This window comes from Sinocyclocheilus grahami, unplaced genomic scaffold (genome assembly GCF_001515645.1).
Source record: "Sinocyclocheilus grahami isolate Dianchi unplaced genomic scaffold, SAMN03320097.WGS_v1.1 scaffold301.1, whole genome shotgun sequence".
In the NCBI taxonomy this organism is placed as follows: Eukaryota; Metazoa; Chordata; class Actinopteri; order Cypriniformes; family Cyprinidae; genus Sinocyclocheilus; species Sinocyclocheilus grahami.
Window position 1 is genome coordinate 1,188,120 of NW_015505480.1, and position 24,582 is coordinate 1,212,701.

The window sequence follows — 24,582 nt, forward strand, 5'->3', positions numbered from 1 at the left end:
CCCGGGGCCTCAGGCATCATCCTGATCTGCGAGACAGGAAGAGGACGGGGTCAGAGCTCTTTACGGCCGGACCGCCCCTCAAGCAGCCTCTCTTAGATCTCTTGACACCCTGTTCAACTCCCGGTACAGAGGTAAATGTGTTTTGTGTTAAATGCGCCCAAGCATTCAACCGCTGAGACAGCGGAAAAAATAAAACACAAACATTTTCAAAAAGAGAGCAAACGTCCTCTTCCATTACTCATAAGTGTTCTGCCCCCATGCGACCAGTCACCCGAGTTAATTCAACCCCTCGCCACGCGGGCCGAGGCCTGGCAGGCCATCCCCGGAGTGTCGAGATGGGTTATGGGGATAATAAAACGAGGATATTCACTCTAATTCGCTTGAAGACCCCCGCGCTTCAGCGTAGTGGTCCCCACCTCAGTGCAAAGCAAGGACGCTCACGTCCTGCGCTCAGAGGTAATAAATTTGCTGGCAAAAGGAGCCGTGGAAATGGTTCCTCCAGCCCCAGAGCGAGTCAGGCTTCTACAGCCGTTACTTCCTCATCCCCAAAAGAGATGGTGGCCTCCGGCCCATCCTCGATCTCAGACACCTGAATCACGCCCTCATGAAAAGGTTGTTCAGGATGATTACAATGAAACAGATCCTCGCACAAATTCGCTCAGTGGACTGGTTCTTTTCTCTGGACCTGAAGGATGCATACGTTCACATCCAGATAGCCCCCCGTCACAGCGATTCTTGAGATTCGCCTTCGAAGGAGTGCCTTATTAATACACGGTCCCTTCCCTTCGGGCTGTCCCTGCCCTTCCGCACTTTTACAAAATGCATGGATGCGGCTCTTTCCCCTCTGAGACAGGCTCGTTCTGGCCCAGTCAGAGGCAGAATTAATATCACACAGGACCCTCCTCCTCAGCCACCAGCGAATTTCGTTCCTGGGAACAATTTTCGACTCAGCCCAAATGAGAGCTGTAGTCATGCCGGAACGGGCTCTGGCCATACGGAGGCTGGCGACATCCTTCGAGATTGGTACCACTCGCCCTCTCAAAGCGTTTCAAAGGATGCTGGGCCTCATGGCGGCAGCATCGCCAGCGCTAAAGTTGGTTCCATCCCATGCGTGGCGTCACGGACGCCTGCAGATCAGGGTGAGTCTGGCCTGTGTAACAGCCCTGGCCTCCTGGAAGAACTCCCGCTTGATGGAACAGAGCGTTGTCACGATAGATGCCTCCAACTCAGGTTGGGGAGCACTGTGCGAGGGCATACCGACTTTCGGCCACTGGTCGAAGGCAGAAAAGGGCTTCCACATCAACTGCCTGGAAATGCTAGCAGTATGTCGAGCCTGTCAGTTCTTCCTGCCAGTACTAAAGGGGCACCATGTGCTAATCTGATCGGACAACATGTCTGTGGTGTCCTACATAAATCGCCAGGGAGGCCTCTCCTCGAAGCGTCTCTTCACTCTGGTAGAGCGCTTCTTAGAATGGGCTCAACCCAACCTGTGCTCGCTGAGAGCAGCGCATATACTGGGCAAATTGAACCAAGGAGCGGACATGTTATCAAGGAGTAATGTCCCCTCAGCGGAATGGACGCTCCATCCGCAGACGGTTCAGAAGATCTGGGAGATCTTTGGCGAGGCCGAGGTGGACCTCTTCGCCTCAGAAGACAACTCTCACTGCCCAATTTATTTCTCAAAGGCCAGGGACGCGTTGGCCCACGATTGACCCAACCTCCTTCTTTATGCTTTCCCCCCGATCGCTCTGATTCCACAGATAATCAGGCAAGTGAAGGAACAAAAGCACAAGGTTCTCCTAGTGGCCCCCCTTTGGATGAACCAGCTGTGGCTATCAGAGCTAACTCAGCTATTGATAGCGGCCCCTTGGCCTGTTCCGCTGAGACAGGATCTCCTCTCTCCAGCGAACGGGACAATATGGCATCCTCGGTTGGCCTACAGTCTGCCAACATTCGGTCGCTATAGCTGAAGACTGCTCTGCTTCTAGCACTGGCATCAGTAAAGCGAATAGGGGACCTGCAGGCGCTCTCTATTAGCCCTGCCTGCCTGGAATTCGGGCCTAACGACACTAAAGTCGTCCTGAAACCAAGGCATGGTTGCGTACCTAAGGTGCTCTCCACTCCGTTCAGAGCACAGGTCATTACGCTCGCCGCGCTTCCTCCAACTGAAGAGGACATAGAGCTATCTCTGCTCTGCCCCGTCAGAGCTCTGAGAATCTATATTGAGTGTTCCGCCCCCTATAGGAGGTCGGAACAACTCTTTGTCAGCTTCGGTAACTGCACCAAAGGGCTTCCGGTTACGAAGCAAAGACTCTCTAGATGGATAGTAGACTCCATCTCGCTAGCGTACTCTTCTTTGGGCCTCCAATGCCCCATTGGAGTATGGGCCCACTCGACTAGAGGCATCGCCTCGTCTTGGGCATGGTCCAGTGGTGTGTCCATTGCGGATATTAGTGAGGCGGCCAGCTGGGCCTTGCCGTCCACATTCGCAGGGTTTTATAACCTGGAAGTCCCGGCCTTGCAGGCCAGGGTCATTTCCGCTTGAAGTGACATGCGCTGCGTAAACAGATCTAACATAGAGCCCTTGGCCGTATCACGCGTGATTGTACTGTGTTCCCATATGCGTCTAGCAAGACGCAGTACGAGTGTAGTATCGAAAGGGAACGTACTCGGTTACTAACGTAACCTCGGTTCCCTGAGATACGGGAACGAGTACTGCGTTGCTAGCCGTACTATGTAGCTGCATGACTCATTCGTCGCTTCAGTCGAAGTAACCTGAGAATCCTGTGGCGAACGCCCGCTTATATAGCCAGATGCCCCGCCCATTCTGGAGCTCCGCTGCCTAGCCATTGGTTTGTTTTTAATACACTGCACGAACCAATGGCCTTGCAGTTTCACTGCGTGAATGAAAAGGCTTCAGTTCTGGAGAAAAAGGTTTTTTTTCCCATATGCGTCTAGCAAGACGCAGTACTCATTCCCGTATCTCAGGGAACCAAGGTTACGTTAGTAACCGAATACGTTTTTTACCATGTGAATTGCAAACACACTTATAGAATGAACCTTATTTGAAATGCTCAATGCTATTTACCTGGTGCAATTAATGTTGCTCTATTACTGCTTGCAAAAAGCAGGCTGTAAAGAGAATTTGTTTAAAATATGGTTATATTTTCTATTCATCATGGCAGCAGTTATTAGCTTGTGGTTTGCATAATTCCTTTAGTGAATGAGTCACTAATATAATGTAGATGCATGTGCGTTTAATTCAGATGTGGGCACATGCATAAAATGACACTTAATTTAACATTTAACTTGTCATCCTGTCTTATGCAAAGCATCCTGGCAACTGATATCCTCTGCCCAGGTTCATTGCACCATAAGAGTGTCATTTCACAATCTAATCAGCATCAGCTTCCTTCCCGGCCACCTCAAGGAGCTCATCTCAGTTGTCTTACAGGGTTGCCACATAAGCCACCAGCAATTCTCTTTACAGTCTTCCATTCAGGCATCTAATAGGCTGCAGTAATCACCCTCATGTTCACTTAGCTTTGATCATTATAAAGGGTATGTCATCCACCGGATGGATGAGTGTGGAAAATAAGTCTCATAAAGATGCCAGCTATGTGTGAATCTCTCTGGAATCCTAGAGTTTAGTGTAGTTTTTTTATTATCTATGAGCAGGATGAGTGTGTTTTTGTGTGATTGCAGTGTTCTTTCTGTCCCCTTTGAGCTGCTGACTACTTAGCATGCTTGAGTTAACCCAAGTTAACATTTAGAAATCAAAGGGAGGAGGGTAAAATGTTTGTTCATGGTTCTCACTCTCGCCTTTTCTTTCTCAAAAAGGGAAGTGAGTAAGTGAGAAAGAGTCAAAGTGTAATTACTGTACTCTGGTGCTGTTTGTTATTGAGAGTGTTTTGCAGAAGTGGGTCTTTGGCCCCTGAGACATTGGGGTCTCTCTGACACACTGAATAACAACTCTATAGGTATTAGAGTGGAACAGTATACCTGTTGGAGACAAAACAATACAGTGAGGTCATACTATCTTTAAAAAGAGAAAATAGACACTTTGTTCTTAATCATTAAGCTATTTTTTTTGTGTTTTCTATTGTAAATAATATACTTTGAAAAATGTTTCAACTTATTGTCCATATACTAAAAATAAATGGAGTTCTAAACAACACTGAACTCCATTGATTATAATTTTTTCAAAAAGTATTATTTTGTGTTTCACAGAAGAGGCTCAGGTTTGGAATAACATTGTGAGTATATACTACACATTTTATACCTGCATTTAACTATGGACACAATTTTCCATGATTTTACATAATGTTTGTCCAAACTCTATCCATTTTGGAACAACAAGCAAACAGACAAATGTGAATCATGCAAATGGTGCAGTTGAGCGATATGCTTTTTATCCAGATATTAACCTGATTTTCCTCTCTGTGCTCAGTTACCGGTTCTTGCCTTAATTGATTTGATTAGATAAGAAGTGGGTGTCTCAGTCATTTTTGTGTGGAATAAAACGGCACCGGTGCCTAATTAGTAATGTGTATTAGTGTATTAATGAATTAGAGATTAAACTTCACCCGGATGACCAGGGTGCTAATTAATTCTGCTCATTTGCATGATAATAAGCACACATGACATTAGAAATGTGTGAAGGTAAGCATACATGTTGGCTAAAAGAAGTGAGATTCGAATGAGAATGTGTAACTTCTTCACTTTATTTGTCAGAGAGATAGATGGCCATTAGGCACAGTCTGCCTCAGTCAGACTCAGTTAGAGGTCTTTTGGGGTTGAGTGCTGTATGTGATGCTGTAATGCATCAACCATTAAACTGAAGGGTCCTTACAAGTGTTGGCATACTTTGAATTTGTTAAGCTTTCAGTTACTCTTGGAAGCCACTCTGTCAGGATGTCTCTCTTTCTCATTCTCACTTTTACAAATCCACTTTGTATTTGAATAGACATTTTTGTGCATTTATTTGAATTTTATTCTTATGATTTAAGTTTTTTATAATTGATATTTTTAAGAGGTTTTGTGTGTGTGTGTGTGTGTGTGTTATCATGCCTAGGGCTTTAGAATCACCATTCGATTTTTGGGTTCTACACCAACATCCCAATTTAACTGCTGGTTATCTATACTAAAGACTGCACATTGAAAATAATTGGTTGGTATTGTTAGGAGAGGAGATCTTGTTTCATAATTTTTTTTCTTGAGTATGCTTTTAGGTTCCTGTATCCTCCTTGGCCTGTATTTGGGCTGATTATTCGTGAGAGTGACATTCCAGTCATAATTTCCACTGTAAGGATGATCCCATTCTAATGCGGAGACAACAGAACAGATATTTTACTTTCTTCTCAACTTTAACTTCATAGAAATTGAAACTAGGCCACTGACTATCTCTTTCTCTGTCAGTCTGTCAGTTAGGGGTGGGAATCGCAGGGTACCTCACGATACGATATGAATCACGATACATGGCTCACGATACGATAATATCACGAATACAGCGATTCTGTGATAATCGATACATTGCTAGACAATCCTATAACGATACATCACGATATCTGTCTAACTATGAAAACAAAATGCCTGTGAAAAGGTTAAGTGCAAGTTTTCTCTCTTTATTCAAGTCCAAACTGATAGAAAACCGCACAAAAATTTCTGTAAATCAAATTTAACATGTTAAGTAAATGTATCATTTTAATTTTTGTACTTATTAAAAGCTTACACATTTCTTTGTGTGTAAACCAACACATTTAACTGCTTATCAACTTTATATAGGCTATATACATATATACTGTATATATATATATATATATACATATATACTGTATATATATATATATATATACTGTATATATATATATATATATATATATATATAAATAAACCTGGTACATTTCAAAATTTACCTGGAGTGTTTTCTCAACCTTTCCTCTCCTCTCATCATAAAAATGGAGCCCCGCACATGACACAGCCGTTCACATCGCATCTTTTGCATGCTCAAGTTCGTTATTTCAAATGTAGACACGTGGCAAGCACACACACTGCACACTTCTGCGCCACATTACGGCTCTGACAAGGTTTTGTTTCGTCGTCCATGCCATAGGTGCAGATTTATGTTTCTGCCGGTCGGTGCCCTCTGCCCACACTGCATAACGCGCACTTGTAATATCGAGAGAGAGAGAGAGAGAGAGAGCATCCAGTTTTGAGGACAAAACTGGATGCGCCGGCGGCTCTCTCTCTCACTCATATAGTGAGGGAAATCCACCTGCGATCCGAGCTGAGAGGTTAGGCTCACGGACTCAGTATGCGCTCTGCTATGATAACATGATCGATGCCTACATTCCACGCTGATAGCTGTTCCGGGTCGTTGTTTAGTTATCATCTCCATAAACATAAGATGCCGGTGCATCTCTGATTTGTTGTTGGTCTACCGTAACGCTCGTATTTCTTCTTCGCTGTGAATTGCAATTTCCGTTCATCTGACCATCCACAATCTGGGAAGCGCCACCACAAGAAGTCTGGAGGTACTGCCGCTCCGGTAAGCCAAAGTGGTAAACAGCCACAGTGTAGGTATGTATCGATATCAAAAATATCAATACTTGGTGCCAGAGTATCGATAACGTCTCGCGGCTGGAAATATCGCGATAAATCAGCACATCAATGTATTGTCCCGCCCCTACTGTCAGTTGGTTGGTTGCTCTGTCTGTCAGTAAGGATCTGGAACTGATGCTTGTTAGATGCTGATGCTTGCTGATCTGGCATCTTGATGCACCAAATGTTAGAGTGTGAAAGCAAACACTTTCCTAATGTGATGTTTTAGCACTTCTGTTGCTGTATTTAGGCTCTAATTATAAAAACTGTCAGCTTCAGAATTTTGTGTATAGGTGTGTGTGTGTGCGCATTAGAACACGTTTTGAATTATGCAATTGCACAGTCATGTAGGATTCTGCATCACCATCTTCACCTGTCTTCACTGTCCCCCTTCTTGTCACTTCATTTTTTTTTAAGTAATACTATTTGGTATCCGATAGAGATAATGTTGTCATTATCAATAAAGGCACCAAGTTACAAACCCAAATATTTGTTGTCTGTTGCGATGAGTTGATAACTGGATTAATATGTTTTGTAAATCATTCAGACTGGTTTTTGTGAACTAGATGAACTTGAAAAGATCTGATTCAAAAGAATAATTTATCTACCAGTCACACATTGCCACTTCTCTCATCATGAGCTCTCGTTTTAAGATGAGCTTGTTGTCTCTGTGCAGAGTCAAATGTTTATGTGAAGTGCATCTGAAGACATAGGCAGAAACAGAAAGCTTTTGTGGGAATATTATTTCTGAATTGTACAGAACAGTTTTGCTAGTTCTCTTGCTTACCGGCAGATAATGCAGTAGACAACACTTGGCATTGTTTAGAGGGAGACTGGCATACTACTAGTTACTTTCAAGTATATTGCTGCAATTTTTATTTATTTTTTTGACGTGATGTGATTTCTGACAGTGTTTCATTGTAAGAACATCTGTTCTAATGTTTCTCTGTCTCTCTTTTCCCCCTTCTGTCACTCTTCTGTCTTGCACATGGACATGTGGACCTGACATAATGATTGACAGGTAAGGGAAGCTGACTCTTTTGTGACAGTTTGTGGTGTGCTTTCTCTTTTCTTTGCTGATAATAGTCATTGTTCCTTAACACAATTTATATTACTATCAAAGTCAATGACAATGTCTTTGTCTGTGACCCCTAGAGTTTGAATAGCAGTACTGTAGGAGATCAGACACTCTTAATGTTTTTGAAATTTAAAAATGTATTTGATCAACAATCCAGTAATACTGTGAAATATTATTACAATTTAAAATAACTCTCTTCTATTTTAATATATATTTGTAATAATTTATTACTTTGATGGTACAGCTGAATTTTCAGCAGCCGTTACTCCAGTCTTCAGTGTCACATTTTCCTTCAGAAATCATTCTATTATGCTGATTTGGTGCTGAAGAAACAGTTAAAATATTATCAATTTTGAAAACGGTTATGCTTTCTAATATTTTTGTGTAATCTGTGATAAGCTTTTCAGGATTCTTTGATGAATAGAAAGTTCAAAAGAACAGCATTTATTTAAAATAAAAATGTATTGTAAGTCAATTTTGATCACCTGAACGCGTTAATTAGATTAATTAATTAAGGTGAAAAGTAATGCGTTAAAATTAACACGTTTAACGTACTTGCCCCTCCCCAGACCTATGTGGGTCATCTGACATTTCATACAGTTGATTGATGACAAATATGAGGCAGGGCAACAACTCACTGTGTGATGGAGCCTAGAGAACGTAGTCAGAATGTCCCTAAAATTCAAGATATGGGGCAACAATGCCCGTTTGAGTTTTTGTCTCATGTTTACATCATATAGTTAAGCAATATCACACGAGCAATAGGCTAGGTGCAATATCACATGTGTGCAAATGTGATACTGATCTTATACAACAGTAAATAAAAAGTTTATATTGTTATTTTAGACACAATGTTGTCTGTTTTGCTCAATTTTGCCAACGAAAATATAAAGACAAAGCAGAACTGTTCGTCTCCAAGCAACACACAGCAGCATTTCATTTCTTAATGCACGTTTTGAACGAATTGGGTGAATCATTTGGCGCGTTGGATATGAAGCAGCTCTGCACAGACTGCGATCGGTGTATGACATCAAAGTACCGCGAGAGCGATTCAAAAGCATAAGGAGCCGTCTGCTCTCTAATCGCTCTCGCGATACTTTGATGTCACACACCGATCAGTCTGATGGTGATGATCCACTTCAAGTCAAATAAATTATTAAAGGTATAGTTCACCCACCCAAAAATGACAATTGTGTCATCATTTCCTCACCCTCATGGTCCAAAAGAGGACAATGGTTAAAGAAATTCAAACAACAAATACTGTTTTTGTGTCATGACAGATCGCTGTAGCACCTCACTTCAAGCGGCATGTGAACCGATCATCTCTTACTAGTTATAGCACAAAATAAACATGAATGAACATCAGAAGGTATCTTGTTTCAACTGTGAAAAGATGTCAATCCACACTAGATTAGATAAGGGTCTAAAAAAATGACTGCAGTTAATGTCATATGCTGAACTTTTCACACATGTATCTTTAAATAGATTTTTAATGATGTAAGGTCTTTGTGTCATTTGGAGCGACCACTCATCATGTGGTGCGACCAATAATAGCAATAACTGTATTCATTTAAAAATAAATTATCTCATTTCTGTGGCTGAAATATGAATCATTGTTATAGTATGCTTAAGTGAATGGTATTTTTAAAATATGTTTAATCAGTTTTATGCAATTTACAGAAAAATAAGTCTGCTAACTACAATTAAGAAGGCAACTCTGAAATTATAGAACAAAAATATGAGATCATTATTTACAAAAACTCAAAAGACATGCAAATATTTTGTTTCTAAACATCTAAACACTTGAGAGGCTACTTTTTTAAGGCTATTGCCAATTCATCTAGATGAAAAAACACTAAAATCACTTAATTTAATAATTTAACAGGAATTTATGTGTACACAACATTCTTAACGTTTGAACGATTACAATAGATATTATCAGTGTCACATTTTCCTTCAGAAATCATTCTATTATGCTGATTTGGTGCTGAAGAAACAGTTAAAATATTATCAATTTTGAAAACGGTTATGCTTTCTAATATTTTTGTGTAATCTGTGATAAGCTTTTCAGGATTCTTTGATGAATAGAAAGTTCAAAAGAACAGCATTTATTTAAAATAAAAATGTATTGTAAGTCAATTTTGATCACCTGAACGCGTTAATTAGATTAATTAATTAAGGTGAAAAGTAATGCGTTAAAATTAACACGTTTAACGTACTTGCCCCTCCCCAGACCTATGTGGGTCATCTGACATTTCATACAGTTGATTGATGACAAATATGAGGCAGGGCAACAACTCACTGTGTGATGGAGCCTAGAGAACGTAGTCAGAATGTCCCTAAAATTCAAGATATGGGGCAACAATGCCCGTTTGAGTTTTTGTCTCATGTTTACATCATATAGTTAAGCAATATCACACGAGCAATAGGCTAGGTGCAATATCACATGTGTGCAAATGTGATACTGATCTTATACAACAGTAAATAAAAAGTTTATATTGTTATTTTAGACACAATGTTGTCTGTTTTGCTCAATTTTGCCAACGAAAATATAAAGACAAAGCAGAACTGTTCGTCTCCAAGCAACACACAGCAGCATTTCATTTCTTAATGCACGTTTTGAACGAATTGGGTGAATCATTTGGCGCGTTGGATATGAAGCAGCTCTGCACAGACTGCGATCGGTGTATGACATCAAAGTACCGCGAGAGCGATTCAAAAGCATAAGGAGCCGTCTGCTCTCTAATCGCTCTCGCGATACTTTGATGTCACACACCGATCAGTCTGATGGTGATGATCCACTTCAAGTCAAATAAATTATTAAAGGTATAGTTCACCCACCCAAAAATGACAATTGTGTCATCATTTCCTCACCCTCATGGTCCAAAAGAGGACAATGGTTAAAGAAATTCAAACAACAAATACTGTTTTTGTGTCATGACAGATCGCTGTAGCACCTCACTTCAAGCGGCATGTGAACCGATCATCTCTTACTAGTTATAGCACAAAATAAACATGAATGAACATCAGAAGGTATCTTGTTTCAACTGTGAAAAGATGTCAATCCACACTAGATTAGATAAGGGTCTAAAAAAATGACTGCAGTTAATGTCATATGCTGAACTTTTCACACATGTATCTTTAAATAGATTTTTAATGATGTAAGGTCTTTGTGTCATTTGGAGCGACCACTCATCATGTGGTGCGACCAATAATAGCAATAACTGTATTCATTTAAAAATAAATTATCTCATTTCTGTGGCTGAAATATGAATCATTGTTATAGTATGCTTAAGTGAATGGTATTTTTAAAATATGTTTAATCAGTTTTATGCAATTTACAGAAAAATAAGTCTGCTAACTACAATTAAGAAGGCAACTCTGAAATTATAGAACAAAAATATGAGATCATTATTTACAAAAACTCAAAAGACATGCAAATATTTTGTTTCTAAACACTTTAATTGCTGAGAGGCTACTTTTTTAAGGCTATTGCCAATTCATCTAGATGAAAAAACACTAAAATCACTTAATTTAACATTTTAATGTTTTAATAATGTTTGAACAACTACAAAATATATATTTTTTTTTTGTATTTTAAAATTACATATATACATATACACACACACACGTATATATACATATATATATATATATATATATATATATATATATATATTCTAACATAATAATAATAATAAAGAAAAGAATTGTCATTGACACTAGTATGCGTTCTTGACTCGACTTAATTGTGGAACATCCTCACACCACATCCAACAAATAAATCACTTAATTGTGATTTACATGGCTGTTTGTATAATTAACTTTTTTCATTATTCTCATCCCATGGCAGGTCTTTTGTGATATGTTGTACTATTTAATTGACTAATAATAGCTACTCATACTTCTACAGTTTGCCTTCTTCTGTTATCCTGTCTGTCTCTGTTTAAGCTGTTGTCTTTCTTCTAATAAATCAACCTGTCTCTTTTAAACCCCTGGTATCCTGACTGCACCTGAGACATTCAGCCATATGCCTGTGGAATCATTGATATTCACACCGGCTTCTCTCAAGCGCGCACACACACACACACACTCACACAAACAAACAAAACCACCGTAATTAAGGCAGCATTTGAACGAGCATTCCTGCTGTGATCGTGCACTGCAGTGATTGATCAAGAAAATAGCACACACATACACACACACACACATACTGACAGTGTAAAGTAATTTGGTTATATGTGGAGCTGAATATCAAACCTATTTCCTCCAATCTGTGCTGTGTATATGTGAGTGTGTGTAGATCTGTGGCTAAATACCAGACTCATTAGGCCCGTTATTGAACGGCACTTGCTGTGTTTTTTCCCCCTTCCTGATTGGATTTTCGGTGCTCAGAGACTGTTGCTCATGGCAATGAGGAGGTTGAATAAATTAAGAGAGCTCGCATGAAAACACACACATACTGTAGATGCAGACACAGCTTTGCCGCACAGGTATTTGAATATTTTACAAGCATTTAGCCAATTACAATGATGGCTATTATTGTACTCAGATGAGGGTACATGCTGATCCAAACCTTGTGTTTTAGGCATCATTCATTACTGGTTAAATGCTAGTTCTAATTAATGTCTAGGATTTAAGGCCAAAGACCCACAGGATTTATCTTCATTAGGCTAAGACGAGTCGTATTTACCATAGACACGGCTGTGTGGCTTTACCAGGCGTTTCATTATTCTCCTGGTGGGTTCAGCAGCTGTTCATGCTGCTCACCTGGCTCATGTTGCCTTTGTTTACAGTTTTCTATGTAAGCAAAAAGAAGGTTTAGAACTTAACGATCCACAAGGGATGATGGGGATGTTGTTGTATGTGTGTATATGTGTTTTCCGTGTGTATGTTCCTGGTGCTCTTAGGCTAATCAGATTTTGTTCTGTAGGGTAATTGGGTTACTGATCATCTCTGGTTTTATACAGTATCTGTTAGCCTGCAGTGTTCATCTTCATGTGATCTATCGAAACATTTTTATTACTATAGTTCTTTTAATTTTGGGTAAAATTTTAGGTTGCAAATTTGTGTTAGTTTTTTGTTTTGTCTGTAGTTTTTCATATTTTCAATTTTAATTTGGTCTATTTTAGTACATCAAATAAACTAAATAAAAATTAGGAATGTTGCTAACTCAATAAAATGTTAATTGTATTTCAAGTCATGAATTTTTTATGGTTTTAGTTAATTATAATAACCTTATAAAGTGTATTCTGAAAGAAATAACAATAATTTCATAATAACATTAATTTCAAAGCTGTATAAAATCAGATAGTACGCTAAGATTTCTCTCTGGAAATTCTTTGTCCTCTGAACCTTGCAGTTGTTCCCCACAATTTCAGCCTGTCTGTAATCAGTGTCTGTCAGTCAGCTTCCACCCGAGGCATTTCTCTTGATTAGAACACCGAAAGGCCTTTAGTGCCATTTACTGCATGTCTTTTGAAAGCCTTTACTGTATTCAATTCTGCAATGTATTGCAATAGAAGCAGTGGCCGTGATGGTGTACAGTACTGTTCGTGTTGATTTTGGTTTTGTTGCCTCCAGCTATTAATGAAGGAATGCTTCTATATTGATCAGAGCCAGATTGAAATCAAAGGAAGTGAAAATTCTTGTTGCAACGTTGAGTTGTTTCTCAAGCCAGTCTGACACGTACAGATTTCTCTGAACCTGAAATTTCATGACATGAAGGGAAATTATGGTGTAACGAATCAGCTCATGAGGAAATATGAATAATTAATCATAACTAGTTATAATTAATTATGAATATTTTAGATCCGCTGTAGATATTTAGCTGACCTCTCAGGGTCAACTGTCTTGTCAATTCTAAGAACGCTAATTTCCTGGCGAGGGGATGGTAATTTGCACATGTAATTTGCTTGGGGTGCTAAATTAATAAAGATTCTTAGAACACTAATATGTTGCGTAGGTGTAAACATACAATATACACTCTCAATTAGATCATCCGAATACGAATTCATAGATACTAAACATGGTAGGGTTATATATATGTACGCTGACAGGAGTGAGTATTTCGATCATAAGCCTGCATAAAACAGTATACACTCTCAAAGACCAAATACACGATGACAATAATATACACGATGACCTGAAGGATACACTGTTCATTCAAAGAAAGGTTTTCCTATGAATTACTTAGTAGAAAAGTCCATTTCTACGGTGCATTGTGCCTCTTGCTCTGGAAAATGCAGTGAGAGTCTCTGCTCACATTCCTTTAGATCGTAAATGTATCTGGTGTCAGTGTTGCTATGGAACCAGGGGCCTGTTCGGCTTCCTGGGGTGTTACAGAGTATTTGTTAAATCTAGCTAACAAAATATATATTGTGTGTTTGAGTGGTCCAGATGCTACAATGGCAACCATGTGTTATCTACGAAAAGGTCTATGAATGGATTAAATTAACAATGTTTAGAAATTTTGAGAATTTTAATGTATGCAATTGAAGTTTTAAACAGTTTCAAGTAGTTTTAGATGATGTATAGCACATTACTCTGCAGGACATTTCAAATTCACAAAAGTATTGTAGCATTTGGACCAATCAGACACACAACTTTTTGTTATATTTATATTTCGGTACCCACAAATCTCCAGTAGCATTAAGGAATCATTATGACAGGCTATGATATCGCCCAGAACAGAAGGAAGCATCTTTTAATCGAGGAGGAAGTAAAAACGGCTGCTTGGATTTAATGAGTCTTTTGTCTGACAGGAGCCTCTGCTGATGTCCAAATCCATTTTACCAATCCATTTAGTGATTTTAGTTTTATCACTAAACAGGCAAGTTTTAAACCATATTTGTGTGTGATTAAGACAGCACCAGTAAAGAATTTGAGTGTTTGTACTAGGTAAAAATTATGCAGTTTCTCATGTTTTTATTGCGGTCTTTGTCAGTGATTTAACCATAAACATGTCATTATGAGATTTATCTCAGTAGAATGTTGTGACCTTGCTAGAATATTCCCTCTTTCAGGTTATTAATGTTCTTTTGGGTGAGTTAATGCTGTGGCAACAGCATGAGCAGGAGAGGCAGAGGATATGAGTTTTTTTTCCCGGCAAGACTGTGACCTTGGGCTCAGGTGGGGATGTTGAGTTTGGCTCTCGGTCGCTAAGTGGTAGAAGGTGAGAGAGAGAGAGAGAACGAGAAAGATAGGGGATGAAAGAAAAGGTGGCAGAAAAGACTGAAGGCTGTGAATGATGAAGAGATGTGCAAAGATGATTTGTGTAAGCTGGTAAAATGGCAGAGAAAGAGAAGAAAGGAGGATAGTTTTATTGAGAGGGAATTTGTTAACCTGTTAGTGAATGGAATCATCATGTGATCAAATACATAAATGTCTTTATAACAGTTTTCCTCCAAATTAGACTTGTGTGATAGATGAGCCTTTGACCAATGGGCCAAACCACTTTCATAGTCAGACCCTGTTTTTGATAATGTTAATCTACTTTATAAAGTGCACATGGAGAATTATCGATAGTAGCATTCATTCAGTATTGAAATGTGATTAAAAATGGATTGGATTGTTGACTTGAAGAAATCCATTTCGAGTCCAGCCCTCCCATGTGCTTTTATATTTGATTTTTGCAGTGCTCTGTCGTGTTTAAAAGCAGTTTGTTTTCTCCTTTCTAATCAAATTTGTAAATCAGCAATCATCAAAACAACCCCAAGTGTTTAAGAGGGCCTGTTCAGTGACTGTTAATTTGCATACAGTATGTCATCTCTCTGTCTGAGTTCAGTGTGTGTTGTTAGTCAAGGTCTTGAGGTTAAGTGGTCCCTGTCACACAGGCTTTCACATCCTCTTTGCTTTTTCCGCAGAAACAACCTTGGATATCATTTTTCTACCAATTCACAAGTCTGCATATAAGCTGTTTTTGTTGCCGTTCAGCCCCTTTAAAGAGAGCAAGGAAGGAAGATTTTCAAGGAGGATGCCATTAAGAGCCTGTTTTGAGCCTTGAGGTCCAATTATTCTTTCTCAAACCAACTCCAACAAATGGTCCTTCAAACCAAACAGTATTTCCTCCTGTCTACATTCCATTTAAGGAAAAGCCCATTTGCGACTTTGACCTTCTAATAAAAAGACAATGTAATGACGTTCTCTCTGTGTGTGAGCATGTGTGAATATACAAAGATCAATTTAAAATTCAGTTTAAACCTGGAAATAAATAGATTTTTTTTTATATATATATATACTCTCTTATGCTCACCAAGAATGCATTTATTTGATAAAAATACAGTAAAACAGTAACATTGTAAAAAAAAAAAAAACACTTGGGTGCAGGTTTGTCAGAACATCTTCTAGTGAGGATTTTCAGTGTTAATGTAACTCCTTTGTAAGTATGAGTGGGATTTAGGGATGTATTATTGATAAAATAAACCCGGATTGTGTGTAATAAAGCTAAGCCTAGCTTGTATTTAGAGTGGGATTTGCAATGTTCACGACACAAAGGTGCAGGCATTAAGATGTCTGATCGATACCCGTTTCCTCTCCAGCATCTCCAAACAGCCCTGCGAACAAGGAATATCCCTGCAATCAATCACACTAGAGAGAAAGAAAGAGTGAGCGAGAGAGAGAGTGCTGTTTACAGATGCACAAAGAACTGAGCCGGACTGAAATCTGACAGGCTGGGATTTGACCGTGCACTCCTCTCCTTCTCTCCCCTGCTGTCATAATATTGATTTAGAAATAATTACTGACTGCTTAGCCATTCCTCTCTCGTGTGTTCCTGTTCAAGACAACTTGCCCTCCTGCACCCCATGTGCCAACCTCAGACACATACACTCTCACACTCCTACACCCCAATCTACACTCACCTACCAGCGTCCCTCACCTCCTTGTCAATTATACATTCAGATATTGTCTGCTTCAACATTCATTGGCACACATTCAGCCTGCCTGCAGTATGTGCTGTGTGTGTGTGTGTGTGAGTGTGAGTGAGTGAGTGTGTGTCAGCAGAGGATGATGTAAAACTAGGGGTGCACCGATCAGGATTTTTGAGGCTGATCACAGAAAGCAGTATCTGCCGATACTGATCACCGATACCTATCTTTTTAAAGCCTTCTTTTTTATCATTTATAACTATTTATAGTGATACTCCAATCAGGATTTTTAGACATTTATTCAGGGCCTGAATTTCATTTTTGAAAATGGGGGGAATTCCCCTCTTAGGTGACTCTTGTGAGAGGGGAAGCAGCTTTCACACAGGAGTCCGCTACTGATCCGTGGCTGTTTACCACAAACACAACATTTATCCATTATTTTGATTTCAAATCCAAACATTGTCACTGAAAATGCTTTTTCAGGATTGCAATTCTTTTTTTTTTACACAGTACAGTAATACAATCTTTCACAGACATGTTTAAACACAATAAATATAAGCAACACATTATTCAATGCTTTTTACTTTTGCATTTACTTCTAGATTTATATATTAAGTTGCTCAAGCAAGTGGCAAAACATTTAAGTTACTTTTCTTACATAATCACAAACTTACCATTGACAGAAATAATCAGTTCTACTGCCTTTCGTTTTGCATTTAAATCTTTTATTACAAGCAATCCTGCTGTTCATAAAGAACTTTGTTTTCCTACCTCCATGAGTGCCATCTATTATTGCCTTGTTTATCTACAAGTGCTCTTTCCCTTTAAACCTTGCCAAAAAGCCATATGTGTTGACTGTGAAACACGGTAGACTTTAATATATGCATTTATGGTGTAATTACTACATTTTCGTGTCAATCCATGTGGTGTAATTACTAAATTTTCGTGTCAAACCATGTTCATATTTACTGCAAAAAATTTGCTGTTACTTTAATTCAGCGCTTGCAAAACTTCTCACAGCAGGCATTGATCGTTTTTTTGAGATCTGCCTTTTTAGAGAGCGCCGATCAATCATCCCAAGGCGATTATCGGGCGATAGTGATCGGTAGCCGATCAATTGGAGCACCTCTATATAAAACCATACGAGATACATAGGCTACATGAAAAAAAAATGTATTGTTGGTTGGCGCCACCTAGTGTGCAGGCGTGAATTAGCAGAAGATGATCAATCGTTTCGCGCTCGGTGTGAAAGCACCGTTCGTCGGCGATTCACCTCGATGTTTCGCATCGCACTCCGTGTGAAACGCCCTTTAGTCTTTGTATTGTTCTTCCATAGTTTTTTTTGTTTCGTTTTGCTTTGCTTTTTTTTGTTGTTGTTGTTTTTAGTTTTGTTTTGCTTTGCGTTTTTGTTTTTTGATTTTGTTGTTGGTTTGCTTTTTGCTTTTATTTATTTTATTTTTATTTATTTTTGCTTTGTTTTGCTTTGCTTTGTGTTGTTGTTGGTTTTGTTTGTTTGTTTGTTTTTTGCTTTGCCTTGTTTTGTTCTTCTTTTGTGTTTGCCCCATTCCCCGATTTTACAATTTGTTTAGGAATGGATAACATCCGGAATTAAATTTTTTCAGTTGCTTAAACAATTCTATTCATACGTTTAGGAGGGCATTGCAAAAGGACATTGCACGCACACACACACACACGTTTTAATGACTTTTCAATAAATATTTCTTAAGTAGTTTCTTCAGGAATTGGATGCACTGATTGTGCTGTGTTCTTTGTGGGAATGGTTAATGAACCAAATTTTTGTGGAAATTGTTTCAATTCAATTTCAATTCAATTTGTATAGCACTTTTCACAATACAAATAGTTTCAAAGCAGCTTTACAGAAAATTAAGTTTCTACAATATATTTAGTAGTAGCTTATCAGTGGTGTCTGTCAAATTGTCAAATTTTTAATGGAACCAAACTTTTATTTTACCCAATTTTTACTATGTATTTCTGTTCTTAGTTCCTAACCTCTATTCTATTCTATTCTATTTGAATCTAGTCTAGTTTAGTCTATTCTAGTATATTGAATTTAGTTCTGTTGTTGTTGTTTATTATTCCATTATTTTCTATATTGCAGTAATTAAATGAATGGACCGAAATAAAGATTCCTTTTGATGCTGCCAGGTTCAGTGAGAGATGTAGTCAAATACTGATAAAATGATATTTACATAGAGGTATAGGCGCCAATTTATGTTTCTGCTGGTGGGTGCTCAAACCCCCTCTTCACATTTGCCATTAAAATAATGCCAAAAACTGCCTCAAATGAAATATGAAAATGAGAATAAAGTCGTACAAGCTGCAATCCATTTCTTATTGGTTAAAATTATTGGAGACTATCTCGTGTTTTTCGAGATAGTTCACCCTCTATGCATTATTATACTATTTTATGTGTACCTCTATGCATAGGCGCCGATCCCGTGGGTGCTCAGGGGCTCGAGCACCCACAGGTTCGGCACCTATGCATAGAGGTACACATAAAATAGTATAATAATGCAAAGGACTGCTCTTTAATGCACTTAGTCAGCATGAGAGTCATGGTCAGGGTTTAGCTGCATTTAATCTGCTATACTGAGGGGCAGCTCTGGGCCCTTCACTCTTTAGTGGTTGTAGATGTGCACTATTTTAGAATATGAGACCATAAAACATAGTATTGAGGAGAGACTTCACTCCCTTAACAAGCTGTTATGAAACCTCTCCAGAGAAACATGATCATAATTGTTAATAGCATCTCTGCACTAATGTTCTGAACCATGAAATCCGTTATTGGAAGTACCTCTGCTCAACGGCACTCTGTGACTCTGAAGAGGCTAGGTCAGTTCGGATGTATCGGCTGGAACTGAGAATCTGAAGCCAAATTTTCCAGAATCTTATTTGAAATTCCTATTCTAGTTGTTTCTGCAAAATGATACCAAGTAACAAAAAAAATCCTTTGTTTGATTGAATCAATCAGCCAACTGATTTATAGTGTTGTCAAGATTGTAAACTAATCCTCATTTCTCTGTGTTCGCCAGTGGCATTTATTGGACATGATGTATATCTTGGCAAGAAACCGATGTGCTATATGGCCCCATATTGCTGTGCTGTTTTGAGAGAGTGTGGTGAACCAATTACACTGTTTATCTCATCTTTGTGGGCTCCATGGAGCTGGACCTCAGCGTATCAGTTTCCACTGAGCTCCATACGGCTTGCTGGCAGACAATAGCATGCTGTGAGGGGTTAAAATCTGTTTCCAGCCGATTAGATGCGTTTAGCACCTGAAGACAGTAATTTTTTTCCGTTTTTTCAGCCTTGCTCATTTGTCAGACACACAGAGTGAGCAGGAAGTGGAAGGGTGTCACAGGAAATTGGAAAGGTCATTTTTCCTTGGCCTCTCTGATGAAAATGTTCCTAATTTCCTGTCTGCTTCTGAACATTCCAAACTACCCTGACAGACATGGACAGATCCTATAATCTTTCTAAATGCTGTCATAAAGCCATTCCATATTAGCATGGACTAAATCGTTATGCATTTTAGAGTATCATTGAGTTAATCACATCTTAGCAACTCGGCACTTCCATTAAAGTGGTTTGTGCCATGGTCAACTTTTCTGACTAATATTGGATTTCTCGTGTTAGATGTTATTCTCTCTCTGTCTGTCGCTTTCTCTTCTTTCTTCTTATAGTCGCAGAATTAAGAGAGCCCTGCGGTGAGTAATATGCTTCTGACAGACCTCTTTGAACTAATAAAATGATAGGCTATGCTCTGGCCATTAGTCTCTGCTCTGTAAATAAAAGCTGTGTCGCAAAGAGCTTGAAACACACCCAGTGTGAAGCTTTTCCCCTAAGAGCAAATTGCAGTGGAACTGTGGTAAAAAGGGACTGTCCTTGCTACAATATCACACATTTGGTACATTGTTATGAGTATCGGCTGATTATTTAAAAGGAAACACAGATTGGTATACTGTTTTATGGAGTTTTAACTAGGAAAATTACATCATGACGATAACACCACTAAAATTTCATAGATCGTAAACCAGCCATTGGTAAATTGATAATATACAGTAATATGAGATGTATATACAAATAGACAGCACACACTCAATATCTTGTTGAAATACCCAGACAGGCCGATGGTTATTTAGTGTGTTTTTTATGCTTCCCTCGAGTTGTGTATTTGTTTACACATTTTAGTGTGGTATGTAGCTATAAGCTAAATAAATGTCTTTAATTATCTGTTGTTTTAACACACATCTTTTTCCAGTGGATACAGCTGCAGTCATTTTTCACGACCTGCTCCACTGTAATTTTCTCACATTAGGTGCTGTTCAAGACCATTAAACCTAATGAACGTAATGAAGGGTCACAGTGCCACCCAAACACGAGTAGAGGTTTAAAGCCATGTGGCAAAAGACTCCACCTGCTAAACCCATTTGAAAATATTTTAGCCCAGATTCCAATTACGCAAATGTCTGTGCTCAAAACATTAACTTAAATTGCATCAAAACTCTTACCACCAGACCTTTACGAAGTTGCATGTTCAGGCTCTGGTTTGTTATAGGACATGCTATAATGATTGCATTTGAGCAATTAGAAGGATCATGTAGAGAACTTTTAAACAAGGGTTTTTTTTACAAGTTCTGTCTGGGTCACAGATGTCTTTATTAGTGGATGAAGGCACTTTGTTCATGTTGAAATTTCAAACAGGATTATATTTCAGACTTTAATCCAGAAAGTTGCTAGTCATAGATCCCATGAGATGTCTAAATGGAAAGGACAGAAAATATAATCTGTTTTATGGCTAATGTTTTAAACGCTTTAATATTTAGTGGGCAAACGTGGTCCAAGTGGTCAGACAGTTACATTGCATTAGCAAATAATTTAAAGCTCTTATTCCTGCTCTCAGTCCACACATCACTGGTCTAGATGTATTTATACAGCAAATTATTATACCATTTTACTGACCACACAAATAAAGACTGAGCAGATGAAATGGTGTGTTTCATTGTAATTGCATAATAGTTTAAAACGGAATGACGACAGTAAAGCGTTCACACATTTTAACACTTCTCCATGAATAGAGCCATTTGGGTAAAGGGAAATATGGCAATTTTGGCTATTGTAGGTTCGTAACTCCAGATGTTCTACATGCTTTATTTACCAAGTTGGGTTGAAATAATTGCATGTTTGTAATTCCAAAAAAATTGTGCAGCAAGCAAAAATACACAGCCACAACATTCCCATCTTCACAAACCTCACAGTTTTTTTTTTATGTTTGAGTCTTTAAATTTCTACCCATTATGCGTCTGACTGCAGACAGCGCCGTTGCTGCATTAAAAGACAATAGTACTTTGTTATTTACTGCCAATTTGTGTCTGGTTTCTGTGAAGCTTGACAGAGCGAGGCAGCAGCAGAGCTGGGGTTGTGATCAGTCCCAAATGGAAAACAGGGAGGGCTCATTTAAAGTGATTGTGGTGTTTTTAAGAGTGTGTGTGTGATTTTCATTTGAGCTGTCAATTCTAGGACTGATTCAGACTGGTGAGATGTTTTTCCAGTGTCAGAATTCATCTCACTCATATATATCTACCCTTTATGTCATGGGTATTTACTGTTCATTAATTTGAATTTGCAGTTAATCTGTCTGGTTCTTGATGGTTCTTTCAAACACTTGTTATAATAGACACACTAAATTAGGCCCTTTTAGTCTAGGTACCCTCACCACTGCAGTGAGTCCAATCTAGTCTCTTGCTTCTCATTGTCAAATCAGATTGTCTCTGAACCATATCTATGACCCTGAGCCCAGTACGCTTGAGACTAACTTTATAAAACTATTCATCAAAATGACATGGGCTAATGGATCAGTTCTAGCCTTTACCAACTCTGAACAGGTGGGGTTTTCAAAGCAAGACCCTATTTAAAGGTCTTCCTATCACCCAGCTTCCTGAATCCATGTCAAAACACTCCAATCAACATTTTTATTCCACGTCATACCATTATCATGAAATATGCTTTAAAAAATAGGCATTGTTCTAGGATTTATTGCTGAGTATAAGAACATCTAATGCGAGAGGATCTGATTTATACACCCACAAATGTGTATCATTAGATGATAATGGACCAGCTGTTATAAACCTCTGGCTTTTTAATGCGTATGACACTGACTGCTTTGGCAGGATAAAACGTCTTATAAAGTGTGTGACACATGCTTAATGTGTTTCAAAACAAAGTGGTTGTGTTTCACATAGTCCACTTAATGGCACCAAGGTCAAATGACTACATGCTTTGCTTACAAGTAAAAATGCCCCAAGCTCAAAGCATAGCACGTCAGCCGAAATCGGAAAATGACACCAGACCAGATATCAGTGCACACCCACTCATAAATCTGTAATTTAACACATCCATCCCTCTGCATTTATTATATGTGCATTTTTAACAAGAACAAGCCGTGAGACGCATTACCAATTTATTTATTCATGCTTTATTTATTTATTTTTTTTACCTTGCTCATAATTTTGTTGTGCATGTACCTGTATTTTTGCCTTCTTCCACTGGCTTCCTTGAGTCTGTACTGAGCACATGGACATTTTCTGAAGTGTTTTGCCTTGAGTCAATGTGGCCTCTGTCACATTTGTGTCAGTGCGCATCTGTGTGTAATGTGTCAATTGCACTAGGCTTTAGCTGTCAGTGTGAAGTAGTTTTACGTCATGATCACGTTTCTATGTCGTCGTCTTGTACTACCTCTGGAAACAGGCCTGTATGGAGTGTTTGTTTACATGCAGGTGTGTGTGTGTGTGTGTGTGTGTCTTGCATCACACAGAATGACATCTGTTGAGCAACAGGAGATGAATCTTGGTCTGGCTGCCTGGTCCCCCACAGGTTTCTTGTAACATGTTTAGCTTCATACCCTGATATGTTTGCATCATCATCATGAGTAGCCTCAGCACTAGTGACAGTTTATTAACACCATAGTTAGATAACAACTCAAGATGCCAGCTTCACTGGTTTATTTACATTTTTGCAGTTTTGCTTTTACTGCCTAGAACTGCACTTGAATTGCAACGAATGCATGCTTCTCACATTAGGAACTGCTTGTAGAGATAAATAGCAATAAGAAATGCATTATAATACACTGGCAAATTGTAGTAGTAGTTCACTTGCACGTGCTTGGCTGGATTTCTACCATACCAGCGAATAAAAGTCCAGACCCCCATTTAGAAAATAAATTTCACACAAACTAAATTAACTCTGGTGTCAACCATACCATGATTAGGACCTTTATTATTGCTCAGCCATTCATCATTAAATTGATTTAAGATATTAGCAGTCAACAGACAGCATCCTTGAAGATGAACCAGAGTGCTGTTTTCTTCTGTTATGACCTCTAATAGGCTAAAACAGTGTTTCCCAACCTTTTTTAAGTCGCGGCACCCTTTGGAAATTTTAACAAAATTGTGGCACCCTACAAAATTAATTTTGTCACAATATTTGAATTTCTAACTTCAATATGATACTTTGAAAAGTATCGATATTCGGTACAGCAGGGAAGAACTGCAGAATGTGTCATATACAGTGGGGAAAAAAAGTATTTAGTCAGCCACCAATTGTGCAAGTTCTCCCACTTAAAAAGATGAGAGAGGCCTGTAATTTTCATCATAGGTATACCTCAACTATGAGAGACAAAATTAGAAAAAAAAATCCAGAAAATCACATTGTAGGATTTTTAAAGAATTTATTTGCAAATTATGGTGGAAAATAAGTATTTGGTCAATAACAAAATTTCATCTCAATACTTTGTTATATACCCTTTGTTGGCAATGACAGAGGTCAAACGTTTTCTGTAAGTCTTCACAAGGTTTTCACACACTGTTGCTGGTATTTTGGATCATTCCTCCATGCAGATCTCCTCTAGAGCAGTAATGTTTTGGGGCTGTCACTGGAGGCAATCAGTAGGCTAATTTCTAATGAGGAGACCAATTTATATGACAGATTTTAATGTAGGCTTTTATTCATATGTAAACA

General features: G+C 38.6%; 1 protein-coding gene across 2 annotated transcripts in view; it reads left to right on the forward strand.

Moving 5' to 3' along the window:
- Positions 1-24,582, forward strand: part of LOC107601212 (sterile alpha motif domain-containing protein 5) — a 190,835-nt gene that overhangs the window by 147,297 nt on the left and 18,956 nt on the right. The window contains exon 2 of one of the 2 annotated variants that reach the window (XM_016293301.1): positions 15,544-15,745. The exons of the other annotated variant lie outside the window; for it this stretch is intronic. Coding sequence (XP_016148787.1) covers positions 15,544-15,663 — 120 coding nt within the window. The 3' untranslated portion in view covers positions 15,664-15,745. Of the gene's footprint in view, positions 1-15,543; positions 15,746-24,582 lie in introns of those variants that run through there. 2 annotated transcript variants of the gene reach the window in all.